This window comes from Symphalangus syndactylus, chromosome 10, assembly GCF_028878055.3.
Source record: "Symphalangus syndactylus isolate Jambi chromosome 10, NHGRI_mSymSyn1-v2.1_pri, whole genome shotgun sequence".
Classification (NCBI taxonomy): Eukaryota; Metazoa; Chordata; class Mammalia; order Primates; family Hylobatidae; genus Symphalangus; species Symphalangus syndactylus.
Genome location: NC_072432.2, coordinates 90734444 through 90752803, shown reverse-complemented (window position 1 = coordinate 90752803; position 18360 = coordinate 90734444). Strand labels below are relative to the sequence as shown.

Genomic DNA, 18360 nt, shown 5'->3' with positions numbered 1-18360 from the left:
ACTCAATGACAACAAAACAGGTCTACCCTGGAGTCATACTCTAATTTTTTCTATTTTCCTCCCTTTCTGATCCTTTATCCCACTTTCTTTTTCTTCCTCTTCCTTCTCCCTCTTCTTTGTCAAATAGAGGATTGAGTTATTATCACTGATCCATATAAAGTCCCTCTCTCATTTATTTTAACTCCCACCCCCATTTCTATTCCCCGACTTCCCATGTGCAACCTTCCTAATATGTTTGATATGCATCTTTTTGTTTGTATGTATTTTTAGAAAATGTTTATTGTTTTTGTATGCAAAAAAAATTAATTAAAAAAAAAAAAAAGAAAAAAAATTGGCTCCCGTTGCGCATGCGCGAGCTCGGGCGGCGCGGGGTCTGGGGCTGGGGATGTGGTACCTGCTGCTGGCGGCGGCAGGTAGTAGAGCGGTGGTCGGGCCACTGGTCTTGCTGTGGCGATGTGGTGGCCCAGGAGGCGGCAGGACGGCCAAGAACAGCGCGAGGGCCCTGGGCACGGCCCGACAGGCTGGAGTGCAGCGGCGTGGTCTCGGCTCGCTGCAACCTCCCTGCCTCAGGCTCCCGTGATTCTCCAGCCTCGGCCTGCGGAATACCTGGGATTGCAGGCGCACACCACCACGCCTGGCTGGTTTTTGTATTTTTGGTGGAGACGGGGTTTCGCCGTGTTGGCCAGGCTGGTCTCCGACTCCTGACCTCCAGTGATCTGCCCGCCTCGGCCTCCCGAAGTGCTGGGCTTACAGACGGAGTCTCGCTCACTCAGTGCTCAAAAGTTGCCCAGGCTGGAGTGCAGTGGCGTGATCTCAGCTCGCTACAACCTCCACCTCCCAGCCGCCTGCCTTAGCCTCCCAAAGTGCTGAGATTACAGCCTCTGCCCAGCCGCCACCCCGTCTAGGAAGTGAGGAGCGTCTCTGCCTGGCCGCCCGTCATCTGAGAAGTGAGGAGCGCCTCTGCCCGGCCGCCCCGTCTGGGAAGTGAGGAGCGCCTTTGCCCGGCCGCCACCCCGTCTGGGAAGTGAGGAGGGCCTCTGCCTGGCCGCCCCGTCTGGGAAGTGAGGAGCGTCTCTGCCCGGCCGCCCATCGTCTGGGAAGTGAGCGCCTCTGCCCGGCCACCCCGTCTAGGAAGTGAGGAGCGTCTCTGCCCGGCCGCCCCGTCTGGGAAGTGAGGAGCGTCTCTGCCTGGCCGCCCATCGTCTGGGAAGTGAGGAGCACCTCTGCCCGGCCGCCCATCGTCTGGGACGTGAGGAGCGCCTCTGCGCGGCCGCCCCGTCTGGGACGTGAGGAGCACCTCTGCCCGGCCGCCCCGTCTGGGACGTGAGGAGCGCCTCTGCGCGGCCGCCCCGTTTGGGACGTGAGGAACGCCTTTGCCGGGCCGCCACCCCGTCTAGGATGTGAGGAGCGCCTCTGCCCAGCCGCCCATGGTCTGGGAAGTTAGCGCCTCTGCCCGGCCACCCAGTCTACGAAGTGAGGAGCGTCTCTGCCCGGCCGCCCATCGTCTGGGAAGTGAGGAGCGTCTCTGCCCGGTCGCCCCGTCTGGGACGTGAGGAGCGCCTCTGCCCGGCCGCCCATCGCCTGGGACGTGAGGGGCGCCTCTGCCCGGCCGCCCATCGTCTGGGACTTGAGGAGCGCCTTGCCTGGCCGCCCCGTCTGGGACGTGAGGAGCGCCTCTGCCCGGCCGCCCATCGTCTGGGACGTGAGGGGCGCCTCTGTCCGGCCGCCCATCGTCTGGGACTTGAGGAGCGCCTTGCCTGGCCGCCCCGTCTGGGACGTGAGGAGCGCCTCTGCCTGTCTGCCCCGTCTGGGAAGTGAGGAGCCCCTCTGCCCGGCCGCTGTGCAACCTTCCGAGTGTGAAGTGACAGCCTTCATTGTAGAATGAATGAAGACACTGGCACTGATTATATAACACCTTGGCAGCTATCTCAAGTCGTTGATGGTGGAGGTATTGGAATTATAGAAGAAAGCAAACACAAATTTGACTAAAGGCGATTTTGTGACTTCTTTCTATTGGCCCTGGCAAACCAAGGTTATTCTGGATGGAAGTAGCCTTGAAAAGGTGATATATATATGAACGTATCTGATTTTTTTTCCCCGTATAATTCTTAGTTTGTGCACTTGATACTCAGTTGTGTTTGTAATCACGGAAAAATAAAAGCATATATAAATAATAATAATCATATAAAAATATAAGCTATATGTTGGAAATACCCTGGTTTTAGTTCAGATACTTAAAAATGGTACATAATTCTACAAATTTAAATGTACATAAAAATGTAGTTTGGTATTCTTTGTTGTACCGTTTATGTTGCAGACTGCTATAATTTCAAGAAGTTATATAAATAAAATGATGCACTTTAAAAAAAAAAAAAGAAGAAAAGAAAAAAGGCTGGGCTCACACCTATAATCCCAGCACTTTGGGAGGCCAAAGTGGACAGATCATCTGAGGTGAGGAGTTCGAGACCAGCCAAATCAACATGGTGAAACTCCGTCTCTACTAAAAATGCAGGAATTAGCTGGGCATGGTGGCGGGTGCCTGTGGTCCCAGCTACTGGGGAGGCTGAGGCAGGAGAATGGCGTGAACCCAGGAGGCGGAGGTTGCAGTGAGCCGAGATCGCGCCACTGCACTCCAGCCTGGGCGACAGCGGAAACTCCGTCTCAAAAAAAAAAAAAGAAAAGAAAAGAAATTAACCTCTTGGTTGACCAAAGATGAGTCATAGTGTATTTCAGTATTTAAATTTTACACAATTTTATGTTTTAGTCTTACAGTCTTGTTTTTGAAGCTGCAATATTTTAAGTTACTAAATTGCCTCAGTTTCTAAAAAATAAAAATAAATTAAAAAAAATTGTTTTGACCGGGCACATTGGCTCACGCTTGTAATATCAGCACTTTGGGAGGGCGAGGCAGGTGAATCAGTTGAGGTCAGGAGTTCGCGACTAGCCTGGCCAACATGGTAAAACCCCGTTTCTACTAAAATAAAATTACAGGCCAGGCTCGGTGGCTTATGCCTGTAATCCCAGCACTTTGGGAGACTAAGGTGGGTGGATCACGAGGTCAAGAGATCGAGGGCCTCCTGGCCAACATACTGAAACACCATCTCTACTAAAATACAAAAATTAGCTGGGCATGGTGGCATGCGCCTGTAGTCCCAGCTACTTGGGAGGCTGAGCCAGGAGAATCGCTTGAACCCAGTAGGCGGAGGTTGCTGTGAGTTGAGATCGCACCATTGCACTCCAGCCTGGCAACAGAGACTGTCTTAAAAAAACAAAAAAACAACAAAAAAAAGTTTTTTTTTTTTTTTAGAGACAAGGCCTCCCAAAGTGCTGGGATTACAGGCATGAGCCACTGCACCCAGCCTCAGTCAAATTTTTTTTTTTTTTGAGACGGAGTTTTGCTCTCATTGCCCAGGCTGGAGTGCAATGGCGTGATCTTGGCTCACCGCAACCTCCACCTCCCAAGTTCAAGTGATTCTCCTTCCTCAGTCTCCTGAGTAGCTGGGATTATAGGCATGTGCCACCACGCCTGGCTAATTTTGTATTTTTAGTAGAGACGGGGTTTCTCCATGTTGGTCAGGCTGGTCTCGAACTCCCGCCCTCAGGTGATCTGCCTGCCTTGGCCTCCCAAAGTGCTGGGACTACAGGCATAAGCAACCGCACCCGGCTGCCTCAGTCAATTTTGATCCACTCTACCAGGTATGTTCTAACTCAGCTGCAAATCATACTCACTTCCACAATGGCTGCACCATTTATGGTAAGTGAATCCATCCACTTGGTTCATATACAAAACTATATCTTGACCAAATGTAGAACTTTGGATCTACTTTTGTTTACTTTTCTTTATATAATTTTTGTGTATATATTTTCACATGTTCATATGTATATATTTAAGCAAAAACTTTTGGCCTAGCTCTCAAATACTACCGACTTGCTTCAGAGCAGTGGAAAGATGGTCCAATAAATTATCTGATTTTTTATCTTAGGCATCCATTTCCATTATATTTCTATAAAGCATATAATCTTTCACTTAATTGCCAAATTCAAAGCTACACTGTATTTATATATAATTCTTTTTTTTTTTTTTTTTTTTGAGACAGAGTTTCGCTCTGTTGCCCAGGCTGGAGTGCAGTGGTGCAATCTTGGCTCACTGCAGCCTCCATCTCCACAGTTCAAGAGATTTTCCTGCCTCAGCCTTCCATGTAGCTGGGACTACAGGCACGTGCCACCACACCCAGCTAATTTTTGTATTTTCAGTAAAGACAGGGTTTCACTGTCTTGACCAGCCTGGTCTTGAACTCCAGACCTCATTATCCACCTGTGATCCACACTTGGCCTGCCAAAGTGCTGGGATTACAGGCGTGAACCACCGTGCTGGGCTAATTTACATATAATCTTAAATATAGTACTGATAATTATCAAACACACTGAGGCCAGGCACAGTGGCTCACATCTATAATCCCTGCACTTTGGGAGGCCAAGGCAGGAGGATCACTTGAGCCCAGGAATTTGAGACCAGCCTGAGCAATATAGCTGGACCCCATCTCTACAAAGTTTTTTTTTTTTTTTTTAATTAGCCAGGTGTGGGTGTGTGCACCTGTATGTAGTCCTAGCTACTCAGGGGGCTGAAGTGAGAGCATTGCTTAAGTCCCAAATTCGAAGTTACATTGAGCGATGATTGCACCACTGCAGTCCAGCCTGGGCAAGAGAGCAAGACCTTGTCTCTAAAAAAAAAATGTAAAAAAAATTGAAAAAAATACGTTTATGAGAGATTTCCTAAAGAATTTTTATTATTTCACTTATTTAGATTAGTGGTTATAATTGTTTTGGATAATCTCATGAAAACAGTATACAGTAGGCCAGGCGTGGTGGCTTATGCCTGTAATCTGAGCACTTTGGGAGGCCGAGGCAGGCGGATCATGAGGTGAGGAGATCGAGACCATCCTGGCCAACACGGTTAAACCCTGTCTCTACTAAAAAATACAAAAAGTTAGCTGGGCGTGGTGGCAGGTGCCTGTAGTCCCAGCTACTCGGGAGGCTGAGGCAGGAGAATGGTGTGAACTTGGGAGGCGGAGCTTGCAGTGAGCTGAGATAGAGTCACTGCACTCCAGCCTGGGCCACAGAGCAAGACTCTGTCTCAAAAACAAAAAAAGGAAGAAAAAAAGAAAACAGTATACAGTATTCTCTCTTTAGCTGTGCCTATAAGCCCTGTTTCAGTTCTCTATTGCTGTATAACCAACCACCCAAAAACGATTGACTTAAAACAGTCATTTATTATTTCTCATGATTCCATGTGGTATGTCATCTGGTTCACTCATGCAGGTGTGCTCAGCTGGGAGCCCAGCTGGGTCTGGAGTGTCTAAGATGGTTTCACTCACATATGTGGGACCTTTGTGCTGGCTGTTGGATGGGGTGGGGTGGTTCTTTTTCACACGACCTCTCTTTCTCTTCACATGGTCTCTCATCCATTGTTACTGTAGCTCAAGTTTCTTAAATGGTGGCTTGCTTTTAAACAGGCTGGGCATGATGGCTCACTCCTGTAATCCCAGCAGTTTGGGAGGCCGAAGCAGAGGATCACTTGAGGCCAGGAGTTTGAAACCAGCCTGATTAACATAGTGAGACCCTATCTCTCTCTGTGTGTGTATGTATATATATAAACAACAACACAACTGCCAAGCTTCTTAAGTGCTTGACCTGGGTCTAGCACAGCTTCACTTTTGCACATTCTATTTGTCAAAGTCATCACAAGCCAGCTAGGGTTTAAGGAAAGGGGAATAGATTCCATCTCTCTATGGGAGAAGTAGCCTGTACCTACAGGGATGAGAGGAATGGTTAGTAGCTATCTTTGGAGAAAATTTATCATGAACATATTCACACAGAATTTTGCATACAACTTTAGGATAGTTCCCAAACCATGAGAACTATCTATGAAGTACCTGTGTTTTTCTGAGCCCTGAGTTAAGAACCCCTGTTTTAAACTATAAAGCAATTGTGGTTTATCCCAGGAATGCAAGGTTGGTTTCATATTTAAGAGAAAAAAGGAGAAAACCCATGTGATCATTTTATTTATTTATTTATTTATTTATTTATTTATTTTTTTTTTTTTGAGACGGAGTCTCGCTCTGTCGCCCAGGCTAGAGTGCAGTGGCACGATCTCGGCTCACTGCAAGCTCCGCCTCCCGGGTTCACGCCATTCTCCTGCCTCAGCCTCTCCGAGTAGCTGGGACTACAGGCGCCCGCCACCGCGCCCGGCTAATTTTTTGTATTTTTAGTAGAGACGGGGTTTCACCGTGGTCTCGATCTCCTGACCTCGTGATCCGCCCGCCTCGGCCTCCCAAAGTGCTGGGATTACAAGCGTGAGCCACCGCGCCCGGCCGATGTGATCATTTTAATAGATGCACACAGAAAAATAATTTGACAAAATCTAACATCCATTTACCAAAAACAACCCAACGAACCTCTCAGCAAACTAGGAAACTAAAGAACTTCCTCTCTCTGATAAAGAGTGTCTGCGAAAACTGAGAGCTAACATCATACTTAATGGTAAAGGATATCTGCTCTCATCACCTCTAGTAATTAAGAATGAAGTGCTGCTTTAGATACTTGAAATTCTATTTCTGAGTTAAGTTGGATAATCAAAGGCCTTCTTGCCTGGACTGCACTATATAGGCTTCTGGTGGAATAACTTTTTTTTATGGGATATACTCTAGTAACTTCCACAGTCTATATTGAATAGTAGTATAAAACTCAGCCCTATACACTGCTGTTTGGAGTGATACTTTATCATCAAATAGAACCTGGTGCTGTTTTATGGTAGTCTCAAAATCAACCAATCAGTCAATAATTTTAAAAAGAATCTGGCAGCACTAATCACTATGACCAAGTTTTTTTATGCTGCTACTGAAATGTACACTTAAAAATTGCTAAAATGGCGCCAGGCGTGATGGTGCCAGACTGTATTGCCAGCTACTCCAGCAGGAGGATTGCTTGAGTCCCACTTAAGACCAAAAATATATTTTTGTAGAGACAGGGTTTCATATTGGCCAGGCTGGTCTCAAACTCCCGACCTTGTGATCCGCCCACCTTGGACTCTCAAAGTGCTGGGATTACAGGCATGAGCCACCACGCCTGGCCTAACATAATATTTTTTAGAATCAGCCGTCAGTATCTCACTATGTTGCCCAGTCTGGAGTGCAGTGGCTATTCACAGGCACAATTAAAGCACACTACAGCCTCAAAATCCTGGTCTTAAGTGGGACTCAAGCAATCCTCCTGCTGGAGTAGCTGGCAATACAGTCTGGCACCATCACGCCTGGCGCCATTTTAGCAATTTTTAAGTGTACAATTCAGTAGCAGCATAAAGTACATTTGGATTGTTGTGCAAGCATCACTATTAGCTATCTCCAGAACTTTTTCATTATCCCAAGCTAAAACTTTGTAACCATTAAACAATTATTATCTGCTGGGCTTGGTGGCTCATGCCTGTAATCTCAGCACTTTGGGAGGTCAAGTTGGACAGATCGCCTGAAGTTAGGAGTTCGAGACCAGCCTGAGCAACATGGCGAAACCTTGTCTCTAGTAAAAATACAAAAATTAGCTGGGCGTGGTGGCAGGCGCCTGTAATCCCAGCTACTCTGGAGGCTGAGGCAGGAGAATTGCTTGAACCCGGGAGATGAAGTTTGCAGTAAGCGGAGCTCATGCCACTGCACTCTAGCCTGGGTGACAGAGCAGGACTCCATCTCAAACAACAGCAACAAACAATAACTCTCTATTACCTCCTTCCTCCTAGCCTCTGGTAATCACTATTCTACTTTTTGTCTATGAATTTGACTCATCTAGGTACTTTATGTAAGTGGAATCATACAATATTTATCCTTTTGTTTCTGGCTTATTTCATTTAGCGTAATGTTTTCAAGGTTGATTTATGTTGTATATGTGTCAGGATTTAATTCTTTTTAAAAGCTGAATAATATTCCATTGTATATATACACCACATTTGCTTTATTCATTTGTCCATTGATAGGGCTGTCTCCACATTTTGGCTACTGTGAACAATGCTACTATGAACATGGGTGTACAAATATCTATTTGAATCTCTGCTTTCAGTTCCTTGGGGTATATATGTAGAAGTGAAATTGCTGGATCATATGGTCATTCTATGTTTTATTTTTTGAGGAGCTACCATACTGTTTTTCTTTGGAGGGGAAGACAGAGTTTCAATATTTTGTCCAGGCTGGGCTTGAACTCTTGATCCTCCCACCTCGGCCCTGTGAGTAGCTAAGACCACAGCGACATGCCACCATACTCACATATTTTATATTTTCTTTTTTTTTCAAAAATTTTTTTTTTTTATGTTGCCCAGGCTGGTCTTGAACTACTGAGCTCAAGGGATCTGTCTGCTTCAGCCTCCCAAAGTGCTGGGATTATAGGTGTGAGCCACCTTGCCTGGTGCATATGTTTTGTTTTTCATTTTTCTTTCTTTTTTTTTTTTTTTTTGAGGCAGAATCTCGCTCTGTCACCCAGGCTGGAGAGCAGTGGCACGATCTCGGCTCACTGCAAGCTCCGCCTCCTGGGTTCACACCATTCTCCTGCCTCAGCCTCCCGAGTAGCTGGGACTACAGGTGCCCGCCACCATACCTAGCTAATTTTTTGTATTTTTAGTAGAGACGGGGTTTCACTGTGTTGGCCAGGATGGTCTCGATCTCCTGACCTCGTGATCCGCCCGCCTTGGCCTCCCAAAGTGCTGGGATTACAGGCGTGAGCCACCACGCCCGGCCAGCCTGGTGCATATATTTTCAATCCATTGCAGTCGCTATTGTTTTCAGTGCTCATGTTGTGTCATTAGTGAGAGCCCCTTCATGTTGGCTCCTATATTCTTCTGATATGACTAATAGTCTGGTATCTTCCTTGCTTTCTGGAATGACAAAATATTTGAGGCAGAACGTGTATATTTCCTGCCCCAAGCTTGGATCCACTCATTTCTCTAAAACATTCTGGGTCCTTTCAGTGGGAAATGGCATAGCGACACCACCATCTGGGGGCTAGGAATATTATTACTACATTTGTCCTAGGCCTTTTTACTGGACAAAGCTAGAAAATGTTTTTTTTTTTTTCCATTTTGTAATTTAGAATCAAAGGATCATAGGGCTTCTATTTAACTTCTTTGATTGTATATCTGTATCTCTTTTATCCTACATTTGGCTCATTTGACCAACAATCACTCTACAAATACCATATTCCTTATACTTTGCTAGGTGCTGGGAATGCACATCAAAGTTTACATTGCATCTCGTCTCCATATTGTTTTATGTGAATTAGTAAAAGGCTTTTTACCTTTTTACTTCTTGTGTTGGCTTCCAGTTAAAACTGATGAGCAGTATTTGATTGGCTTGGCTTTGAGATTAGTTTATCTTGATGTATTTCTTTTTCAGCTCACTGGAACTTCTGCCTCCTGGGTTCAAGCAATTCTCCCTGCCTCAGCCTCCCGAGTAGCTGGGATTACAGGTGTCTGCCACCACACCGAGCTAATTTTTGTATTTTTTAGTAGAGATGGTGTTTCACCATGTTGGCCAGGCTGGTCTCGAACTCCTGACCTCAAATGATCCTCCCACCTCAGCCTCCCAAAGTGCTGGGACTACAGGCATGAGGCACCGCACCCAGCCCATCTTGATGTATTTCTTTTTGTTTTTTTTTTTTTGAGATGGAGTTTTGCTCAAGCTGGAGTGCAATGGTGCAATCTCAGTTCACTGCAACCTCTGCCTCCCGGGTTCAAGTGATTCTCCTGCCTCAGCCTTCTGAGTAGCTGGGATTACAGGCGTGTGTCACCACGCCTGGCTAATTTTTGCATTTTTAGTAGAGACAGGGTTTCACCATGTTAGCCAGGATGGTCTCGATCTCCTGACCTCGTGATCTGCCCGCCCTGGCCTCCCAAAGTGCTGGGATTATAGGCATGAGCCACTGTGCCCCGCCCAGTCTCAGATATTTCTTCATAGCAGCGTGAAAATGAACTAATACCTATCCCAGAACCAGAAAATGTGAGAGTAGGAAGACAATTTACTGACCTTGGGAATAGATAGACTTTTGGTCAGTCGGACTGAGCAGAGCTCTATTGTTGGACAAATCCTAAGTCCAAAACATTTTTTGTGTTGGTGCTAATGCATGCAATTGCACTATTAGGGCTTTATTATTTGAAGTTATTGGCCCATATTAACTTGGAGAATTAACTTTCAGATATCTAATTAACACATTAGAGCGAATAAATGTATCAGGCTTTTCCAACATGACATTCAGCTTAAAATAGGTTTGGAAAGAAGGTAAAGAACTAAGTCTAGCATAGGGCTGCTTGCTTCGAGAGCAGACTTGTTTTGGGAACCCTGGGCAGAGGAGGCATAATGGCACTAGACACATACCAAGGAGCAGAGGGCACATGAAAAAGTGATGCATTTGGAATATTCACCATCTTATGTTAGTTACATAAGATTCAGCAGCCAACCAGATTTTGGCTATGTGTTACCAACTTTCAACTCTGAAAAGTACTGGCAGTTCAAATAACTTTATTATAATAATGAGGTAAAAACTTAATAGTATGAGCCGGGCAGTGGTTCACACCTGTAATCCCAGCACTTTAGGAGGCCGAGGCAAGCGGATCACTGGAGGTCAGGAGTTTGAGACCAGCCTGACCATCATGGTGAAACCCAGTCTCCACTAAAAATACAAAAATTAGTCAGGTGTGGTTGTGGATGCCTGTAATCCTAGCTACTTGGGAGGCTGAGGCAGGAGAAGCCCTTGAACCCAGGAGGTGGAGGTTGCAGTGAGCCCACATCGCACCACTGCACTCCAGCCTGGGCAACAGAGCAAGACTCCATCTCACAAAAAAAAAAAAAAAAAGTACGTGATGCTCTATAATGGTAATCTTTAGATAGACATTTTATGTTTCATAAATAAAAGTTTTAAATTACTAAGATATTGGCCGGGCGTGGTGGCTCAAGCCTGTAATCCCAGCACTTTGGGAGGCCGAGGTGGGCGGATCACGAGGTCAGGAGATCGAGACCATCCTGGCTAACACGGTGAAACCCCGTCTCTACTAAAAATACAAAAAATTAGCCGGGCGTGGTGGCAGGCGCCTGTAGTCCCAGCTACTCGGGAGGCTGAGGCAGGAGAATGGCGTGAACCCGGGAGGCGGAGCTTGCAGTGAGCCGAGATTGCGCCACTGCACTCCAGCCTGGGTGACAGAGCGAGACTCCGTCTCAAAAAAAAAAAAAAAAGAAAAAAAGAAATTACTAAGATACTTTAAATACAAACGTCACTTCATAGGATATATATAAACCACAGGCAACACTTATTCTTTATTCTCAATGCACTAAATACATGAAAAACTTCAGACACCCAGATAGAAAACACAGGACTGAATTCATTTAAGACAGGGAATACTTTATTCAAAACCCATCACAGAAATGGACAGCTTAGGCCTGTAACAAAGCATTCATGTTTTAGAGCATAGGTCAGTAATTGTATATGAGAGCATACACTGCTACATACAAATTAACTGATCAGACCACAACTTTTCAATGTTTAAAACAGAATAAGCTTCCCTGTAAAAGCAGCACCTTTGTGACATTTTAACTTTAGTATTCCTCTCCTTCTTCCTCACCCTCTCCTTCAACAGAATCCACACCAACCTCCTCATAATCCTTCTCAAGGGCAGCCATGTCCTCACGGGCCTCTGAAAACTCGCCTTCCTCCATCCCCTCACCCACGTACCAGTGAACAAAGGCACGCTTGGCATACATCAGGTCAAACTTGTGGTCCAGGCGAGCCCAGGCCTCAGCAATGGCTGTGGTGTTGCTCAGCATGCACACAGCTCTCTGCACCTTGGCCAGGTCTCCACCAGGCACCACAGTGGGAGGCTGGTAGTTGATGCCAACCTTGAAGCCAGTGGGGCACCAATCCACAAACTGGATGGTACGCTTGGTCTTGATGGTGGCAATGGCAGCATTGACATCTTTGGGAACCACGTCGCCACGGTACAACAGGCAGCAAGCCATGTATTTACCATGGCGAGGGTCACATTTCACCATCTGGTTGGCTGGCTCAAAGCAAGCATTGGTGATCTCTGCTACAGAAAGCTGTTCATGGTAGGCTTTCTCAGCAGAGATGACAGGGGCATATGTGGCCAGGGGGAAGTGGATGCGGGGATAGGGCACCAGGTTGGTCTGGAATTCTGTCAGGTCAACATTCAGGGCTCCATCAAATCTCAGGGAAGCAGTGATGGAGGACACAATTTGACCTATTAACCTATTTAGGTTAGTATAGGTTGGACGCTCAATATCAAGGTTTCTACGACAGATGTCATAGATGGCCTCATTGTCCACCATGAAGGCACAATCAGAGTGCTCCAGGGTGGTGTGGGTGGTGAGGATGGAGTTGTAGGGCTCAACTACAGCTGTGGAAACCTGGGGCGCTGGGTAAATGGAGAACTCCAGCTTGGACTTCTTGCCATAATCAACTGAGAGACGTTCCATGAGCAGGGAGGTGAACCCAGAACCAGTTCCCCCACCAAAGCTGTGGAAAACCAAGAAGCCCTGAAGACCCGTGCACTGGTCAGCCTATAACAAAAGAGAGGAACAGAAGAAAGGTTAAGTTTTTATTCTTTGTAGTACAATCATAGTAAATATATTTTCACTTTTCATACTTCTTCCAGGACTTAGATCTTATTTTGACAAATGCTTTTTAAAAAATTCTCATTAACATTTACAAAATGACACCAAATAGTTCATTTTAACTGAATTTTAAAAACCCCAAAAGAATGACCCATTCCACTCTTTATTAAAATAACAGTTCAATTCTGTGTTTGAAAAAAAAAAGCATTATTTCAAATGTGTTCTTTAGGCTCATTAATTCACTTTATTCTTGAAAAGAAACATACCAGCTTGCGAATTCGGTCCAACACGAGGTCAATGATCTCCTTGCCAATGGTGTAGTGCCCTCGGGCATAGTTATTGGCAGCATCTTCCTTGCCTGTGATGAGCTGCTCAGGGTGGAAGAGCTGGCGGTAGGTGCCAGTGCGAACTTCATCTGGAGAAGGAGGGAGAGAAGGATGGAGGGAGTGGGTGAGTGGGCGAGTGACCAGCAGAGACCCCAGGACAGACCTCCTGTCCCAGAACCCGGGAATCTCACTTGGGTTATTGAGGTCAACTCACCAATGACTGTGGGTTCCAAGTCTACAAACACTGCCCGGGGCACGTGCTTGCCAGCACCCGTCTCACTGAAGAAGGTGTTGAAGGAATCATCTCCTCCCCCAATGGTCTTGTCACTTGGCATCTGGCCATCGGGCTGGATGCCGTGTTCCAGGCAGTAGAGCTCCCAGCAGGCATTGCCAATCTGGACACCAGCCTGGCCAACGTGGATGGAGATGCACTCACGCTGTGGGGAGGAAAATGAAAAAATTATAAAATTAAGGTGTATTAGCATTTCAAACTTTTAGTAAATTTCTAAAAATATTTCTAATAATATACAGATATTTTTCAAAATTATTTGAGGTCATATCCCCAGCACGATACAAAGATTAAGGAAAATCACCTGCTAGAAATGCTGCATATGGGTGTGGACTGAATAATGATGTCGCTTTGCCCCTGTTCAGCACGTGGTACCAGCCCATTGTGCCTACTACCATGCTTGAATAGAAGATTCTTCTTATTTAAAAAGTATTCAATATTCAAAGCACAAATTTTGTAAAATGAAGTAAATCCAATTATGACTTAATTGGGATTAATTTTACTGCTTTCTTCCCTTTTAAATAAAGATGAAAGTTTCTTCTGAATAGGACTTGATATTATAACATGGACATCTGTACTGCAGCTGAGGCAAGAAGCCACACCCTTCTGCAGTCTGTCTGCAGAATCCATCAATACTAGGGGTTTAGACAAGGTCTGCCTTCTGCATTGCTGCATTGCTGTATTTGCCGTGCCTGGTGCTAGCCTGTACTGTCTGCTACATTATTTAACAGAGCAAGCTCTATTTCCAGCAACTGCCTACATGATCTCATTGAGCTGTTTTGCCAGTTTTCCTCCTCTGACCCCGCCCGGGACCATGTGCCTGAATTGAAATGAATTAATGAAGATGCACTAGAACAAAAGACAACGGGATGCGGAGTATAATTCTTCTTTGTCTGTAGCAATTTCATTACTTTTTTTTTTTTAAAAAAAAGGTTTTTCCAGGTCTTCTCCACTGTAAAAGCTGAAAAATTATCCGTATCTTCACACACACACACACACACACACACACACACACACACACACACACACGCAAAGGTTCCTAAGTTAGAAACAAGCATCACATGAAAAGGTACCAAAGAATAAAAGCCCAGTGGAAGGATAATGAAATATTTATTTAAAACAACAAAATAGTATTTTCATCCTGAGATTCGCTACCCACCACATCATATTCATATTCTTTGCATCCAACAGAGTTTTTCCTCTCTGTGGTCTTGAGGGCCACCACTTTCATTGTCTATTCGCTGATGTAGTGGGGGCGGGGCGGGGGGGCGGCGGGGAAGGGCGTTTCCCTGGGTCCTGACCATCAGGGGACCCTGGGGCTCACAAAGTGGGCTTTCTCCCTCGCTGAACGTGCAGCCCAGACACACACACACACACACACACACACTTCAGTCGGTCAGGGCAGGGCGTCCCCAGACCAGACATTAAAGAGTTTGTGAAGTGAATTATGATTTTGCTCAAGAAAAAAAAAAAGTCATCTAACTTATAACAGTAAAGAAAACCCTTTTGGAGCCTACAGTTCCACAATGATGAAAGGTTTTTTTTTTGTTTTTTTTTTAAGTCAGCTCCTGACAGAAAAGGTTCAGTGAGGGCGAACCCCGCCCAGTGGCTCCAACGCCATAGAAGCCAGAAACAAACAACACCGCCCCTGCGCCGCCCTGACACCCGCTGGCCGGGGCTCCGGCAGAAACTCACCATGTTTTCCCGGGAATGTGTGGGTATCTTTCCAAAACGCCAACGACCGCGAGGGGTCTTCCCACGCTAACCCCAGGCTGCGCTTTGTTCCCGTTCCCCCTCCCACGTCCCCCCAGCTCGCCCAACGCCCCCGCTCTTTTTGGGTGCCTCCTCCTCTCCCGGTCCCCAGAGAACGACGCGAGACAGAAAGGGGCCCCTCGGTGGCAGCGAAACCGTGAGCACAGACACGGGGCCCAGCCGGGACGCCCCAGACCCCTCGGTCGCGGCAGACGGGCTGCCCGCGGCCCCGAAAGGCTCTCGGACAGGCGCCTAGGCGCCGCCTTTGTTCCTCCCCAGCGCTCTGCTGCGCCCTGGGCGCAGTCCTGGCCCGGTTCCTGCACCCGCACTGCGGTGGCGGCGAGGCTTGAGGATTTGGGGCTAAGCTAAACCTCACAAAACATAACCACCATCCTCGCCCAGAGAGCTTACGAAAGAAAAGAGCTTAAAGGTTTTCCAAGTAGAGCCTGGGGGCGCTGACTCCACCCCACGGCCACAAAGAGCCGAAGCCGATTCTCACCATGGTTGCTGCTTCGCGGCTGCCGAGCAGATGGCGGAGACGAGGAGGAGAGGTTGTTGCTTCTTACAGCGCGACTCTTAGGCGGTCGATGTAAGAGAACCTGCGGCACATGGGCGGATGCGGCTCCCTATATACAACTCGGTCACCATGGGGATGGGCCGGGGCCTTTTCCTGTTGGTCCAGACCCCCAATCTGCCCAGAGAAGCCATGACAGGAGACTGGTGATTGGTGCAAGCGACGTGGGATGAGGTAATCTCTCCCCCACCCCTTTTTCTCTAGCATCCGTAGACTGTTTGCATCCTTTAGACAAAGAGACCGTGCAGAAGCAGTCGGCCGAGCATCCATTATGGGGCGGGGTTGGGGAGGGGCGGAAGGAGAAGAAAGGGGACTGGGGTTAGAAGACTTTATGTTGCTTAAACCTCAAACTGCAGTTAAAATTATCTATGTGAGGTTTTTTCCCCCTACCCTTAATAACAGAATTTATGTTTAGATTAAATATTTAAAGGAAAATTACTGCCAGCCCCTCCCTCGTAGTATATTAAACTCGACTACGTTTTGTTAGGGTTCAACATCTCTAGTTGCTTTAAACATAAAGTGGGAGAGAAAATGGGCGTGATGCTCAAAAGGGCCTGGGTAAATGTGATTTTTTTTTTATTTAAAAAAGGATTTAGTCATACAGTCATTCCAAATGGTTTCTCAGGTTCAACTAACTTATTTTCAGAGCTTCTTTTGCAGGCACACGCACACCCGAATAGCTAAACAAAACTGGAAGATGGAAAGAATAACCATACTAAATAAAGAAGCGAACAAATAGTTCTAACATGGCAATAATCAAGAGCAAGTGAACGTAGAGTAGTTATAGTAGCTTACTAGAGGTATTCCTTTATGAGAAGCCTATGTAACACATTTTTTGTGGTACATTGTCCTTTGGAATGAATCATCTTTCCTGATATAAAATTGGAAAAATACAAGGAGAAATAATTGAGCTCAGAAGTTAGTACTACATGTGTGCAGTTATATATCTGAATTGGACTTTTGTCTGGAAAGTAACAAGCAAAATAATAGTAATAACCAATACACCAAATTAAAAAGAAGAGAATAATATAATGTAAAAAGAAGACCATTTTTCAATGTCGCCTCCATCCACAGACAACTGTGAGACATCAGCCCAATAAATACATTTCCTTTTTATGTAGTTCTTATGTCAATTTGGTAAATATCCTCCTGCGAGTGGACTTCTAACTGTGGGAATTTTAGCCGGCCTCACACCCTTGCTATTCAGCTAGAGACTCTGGTGGTTCCTCAGTTGCCCCTTGGGACAAAAAGGCTTTGCTTTCACCCCTAGGAAATAAATTGGAGTAAAATTATCTTGCTATTTAGAAAGGCTCCATTCTCAGCAACGATGCGGAGTAGGTCACTGGACTTCGTACCACTGGATGTTGGTGATGAAATTTCAGAGGTAAATAAGTTTGGCCACTAAAGTTGAAAATTTATTTTTTACAAATAATTTTTCCTTTTGGTTTTCAGCGACAGATTTTCAGGGTCTGCAGCAGTACTCGCACAGTGCTCTGCGGAGCCCATTCATTCCTGCTAGGCTGGCAGGCTAAGAAGGGCGTGGGAGGGAGGGACTTGAGAATACTGCTGCTGCAGGTTGTGGTGTGACAATGGCGACCACGGATTTTTCTAGCCTGCCATCCACAGTTCTGCTTTGCTTGTTCAATTTTGCTTCAGTAATATTCTCTGGAAAAAAGATAATATCCAAAGTGCAAAAATCATTTTATCTACTTATTGTATATTTCCTAGGAAAAAATAATCCTCAGCATCATCTTATCTCCACTCTTTTAGCAAAAAAAAAAAAAAAAAAAAAAGGTATATTTCAGAAGAGACAGGAGGATTAGGTATTTGAATGCTTCTTTCAGAACCCAGAAATATATTTAACAAAAATGAGAATTAAATGGCATAAGGAAGCATAAGGATTAATAAGTAGCTCATCCAAAATACTTTCACAATTTTAATAATAAAATATATCAGACACTATTGGACTATAGTAACGTGTACAAGTCTTTTTGGAATGAGAAGCAGAGTTTGAACATTATTTTCTTTACAATATAAAAAGATTAATTAAGAAATATGTCATTTATCCAATAGTCTCAGTTCTTTATGCAACTTCCAAAGGATTAAATAAAAGAGAGGAGGGTTCATGCGGTTGACTCTTTGTAATTCTGTCTCAGAGCCATTCTGTTCCTTATGTAAATGAGGATTATTCCCTCCGCTTGGGCATATGTAACAAGATCTAGGTCAGAAATAGACTATTTAGGCACTGATAATCTCAAATATATAAACAAGAGATCAGGGGAAATAACTAATCTATAATTTTCCTTCCTTATTATCTGGTTTAATAGCACTCAAACTGTGGAAAGGAAAACAATACTTTTTTTACTAGTTCATCTCTTATTTTTATTGCCATTTAAAAAAATTTGACATCAATATACATGTACAAGTATTCTGCTAATGGATTCATTCTTGTACACAGTAAGATGAGCATAAAACATTCTTCTTTCATAATATTTGTAGAATTTTAATCATTTATTCACATGTCTACGTTTCTCCTCCATTAAAATGTAAGTCCTAATTCCTGTCAAAGTGCCTAGCTACAGTAGATATTATACACCACATGTTTGCTCACTTAAATGAACAGCTCTCTGTGCAGTTTCTTCCTTCCTTCCTTCCTTCCTTCCTTCCTTCCTTCCTTCCTTCCTTCCTTCCTTTTTTTCTTTCTTTCTTTCATTCTTTTTTTTTTTTTGAGATGGAGTCTCGTTCTGTCGCCCAGGCTGGAGT

General features: G+C 45.3%; 1 protein-coding gene and 1 long non-coding RNA gene across 3 annotated transcripts; one reads left to right on the top strand and one right to left on the bottom strand.

The window, feature by feature from the left end:
* Nucleotides 1-329: 329 nt before the first annotated feature.
* Nucleotides 330-3384, top strand: LOC134731542 (uncharacterized). Its single transcript, XR_010113894.1, has 2 exons — nucleotides 330-1360; nucleotides 1514-3384. It is a non-coding gene; the product is annotated as an uncharacterized lncRNA (long non-coding RNA).
* Nucleotides 3385-11406: 8022 nt separating this feature from the next.
* LOC129491118 (tubulin alpha-1A chain) lies at nucleotides 11407-17962 on the bottom strand. Of its 2 annotated transcripts, none has more exons than XM_055295014.2 (4): nucleotides 17954-17962; nucleotides 13197-13419; nucleotides 12923-13071; nucleotides 11407-12602 (listed from the first exon to the last, which is right to left on the bottom strand). In XM_055295014.2, the coding sequence occupies exons 2-4, from the start codon at nucleotides 13315-13317 to the stop codon at nucleotides 11622-11624; spliced, it is 1251 nt and encodes a 416-aa protein (XP_055150989.1). In that variant the 5' UTR covers nucleotides 13318-13419; nucleotides 17954-17962; the 3' UTR covers nucleotides 11407-11621. The 2 variants fall into 2 exon arrangements, with proteins under 2 accessions (XP_055150989.1, XP_055150990.1); XM_055295015.2 differs by lacking the exon at nucleotides 17954-17962 and adding an exon at nucleotides 15523-15744.
* Between the last annotated feature and the right edge of the window lie 398 nt (nucleotides 17963-18360).

Coding starts and splice junctions, on each gene's coding strand:
- LOC129491118 (XM_055295015.2), bottom strand. Junction 13,072..13,196: donor CTTGGAACCCACAGTCATTG/GTGAGTTGACCT, acceptor CTCCTTCTCCAG/ATGAAGTTCGCACTGGCACC. Junction 12,603..12,922: donor TGGACCGAATTCGCAAGCTG/GTATGTTTCTTT, acceptor CTTTTGTTATAG/GCTGACCAGTGCACGGGTCT.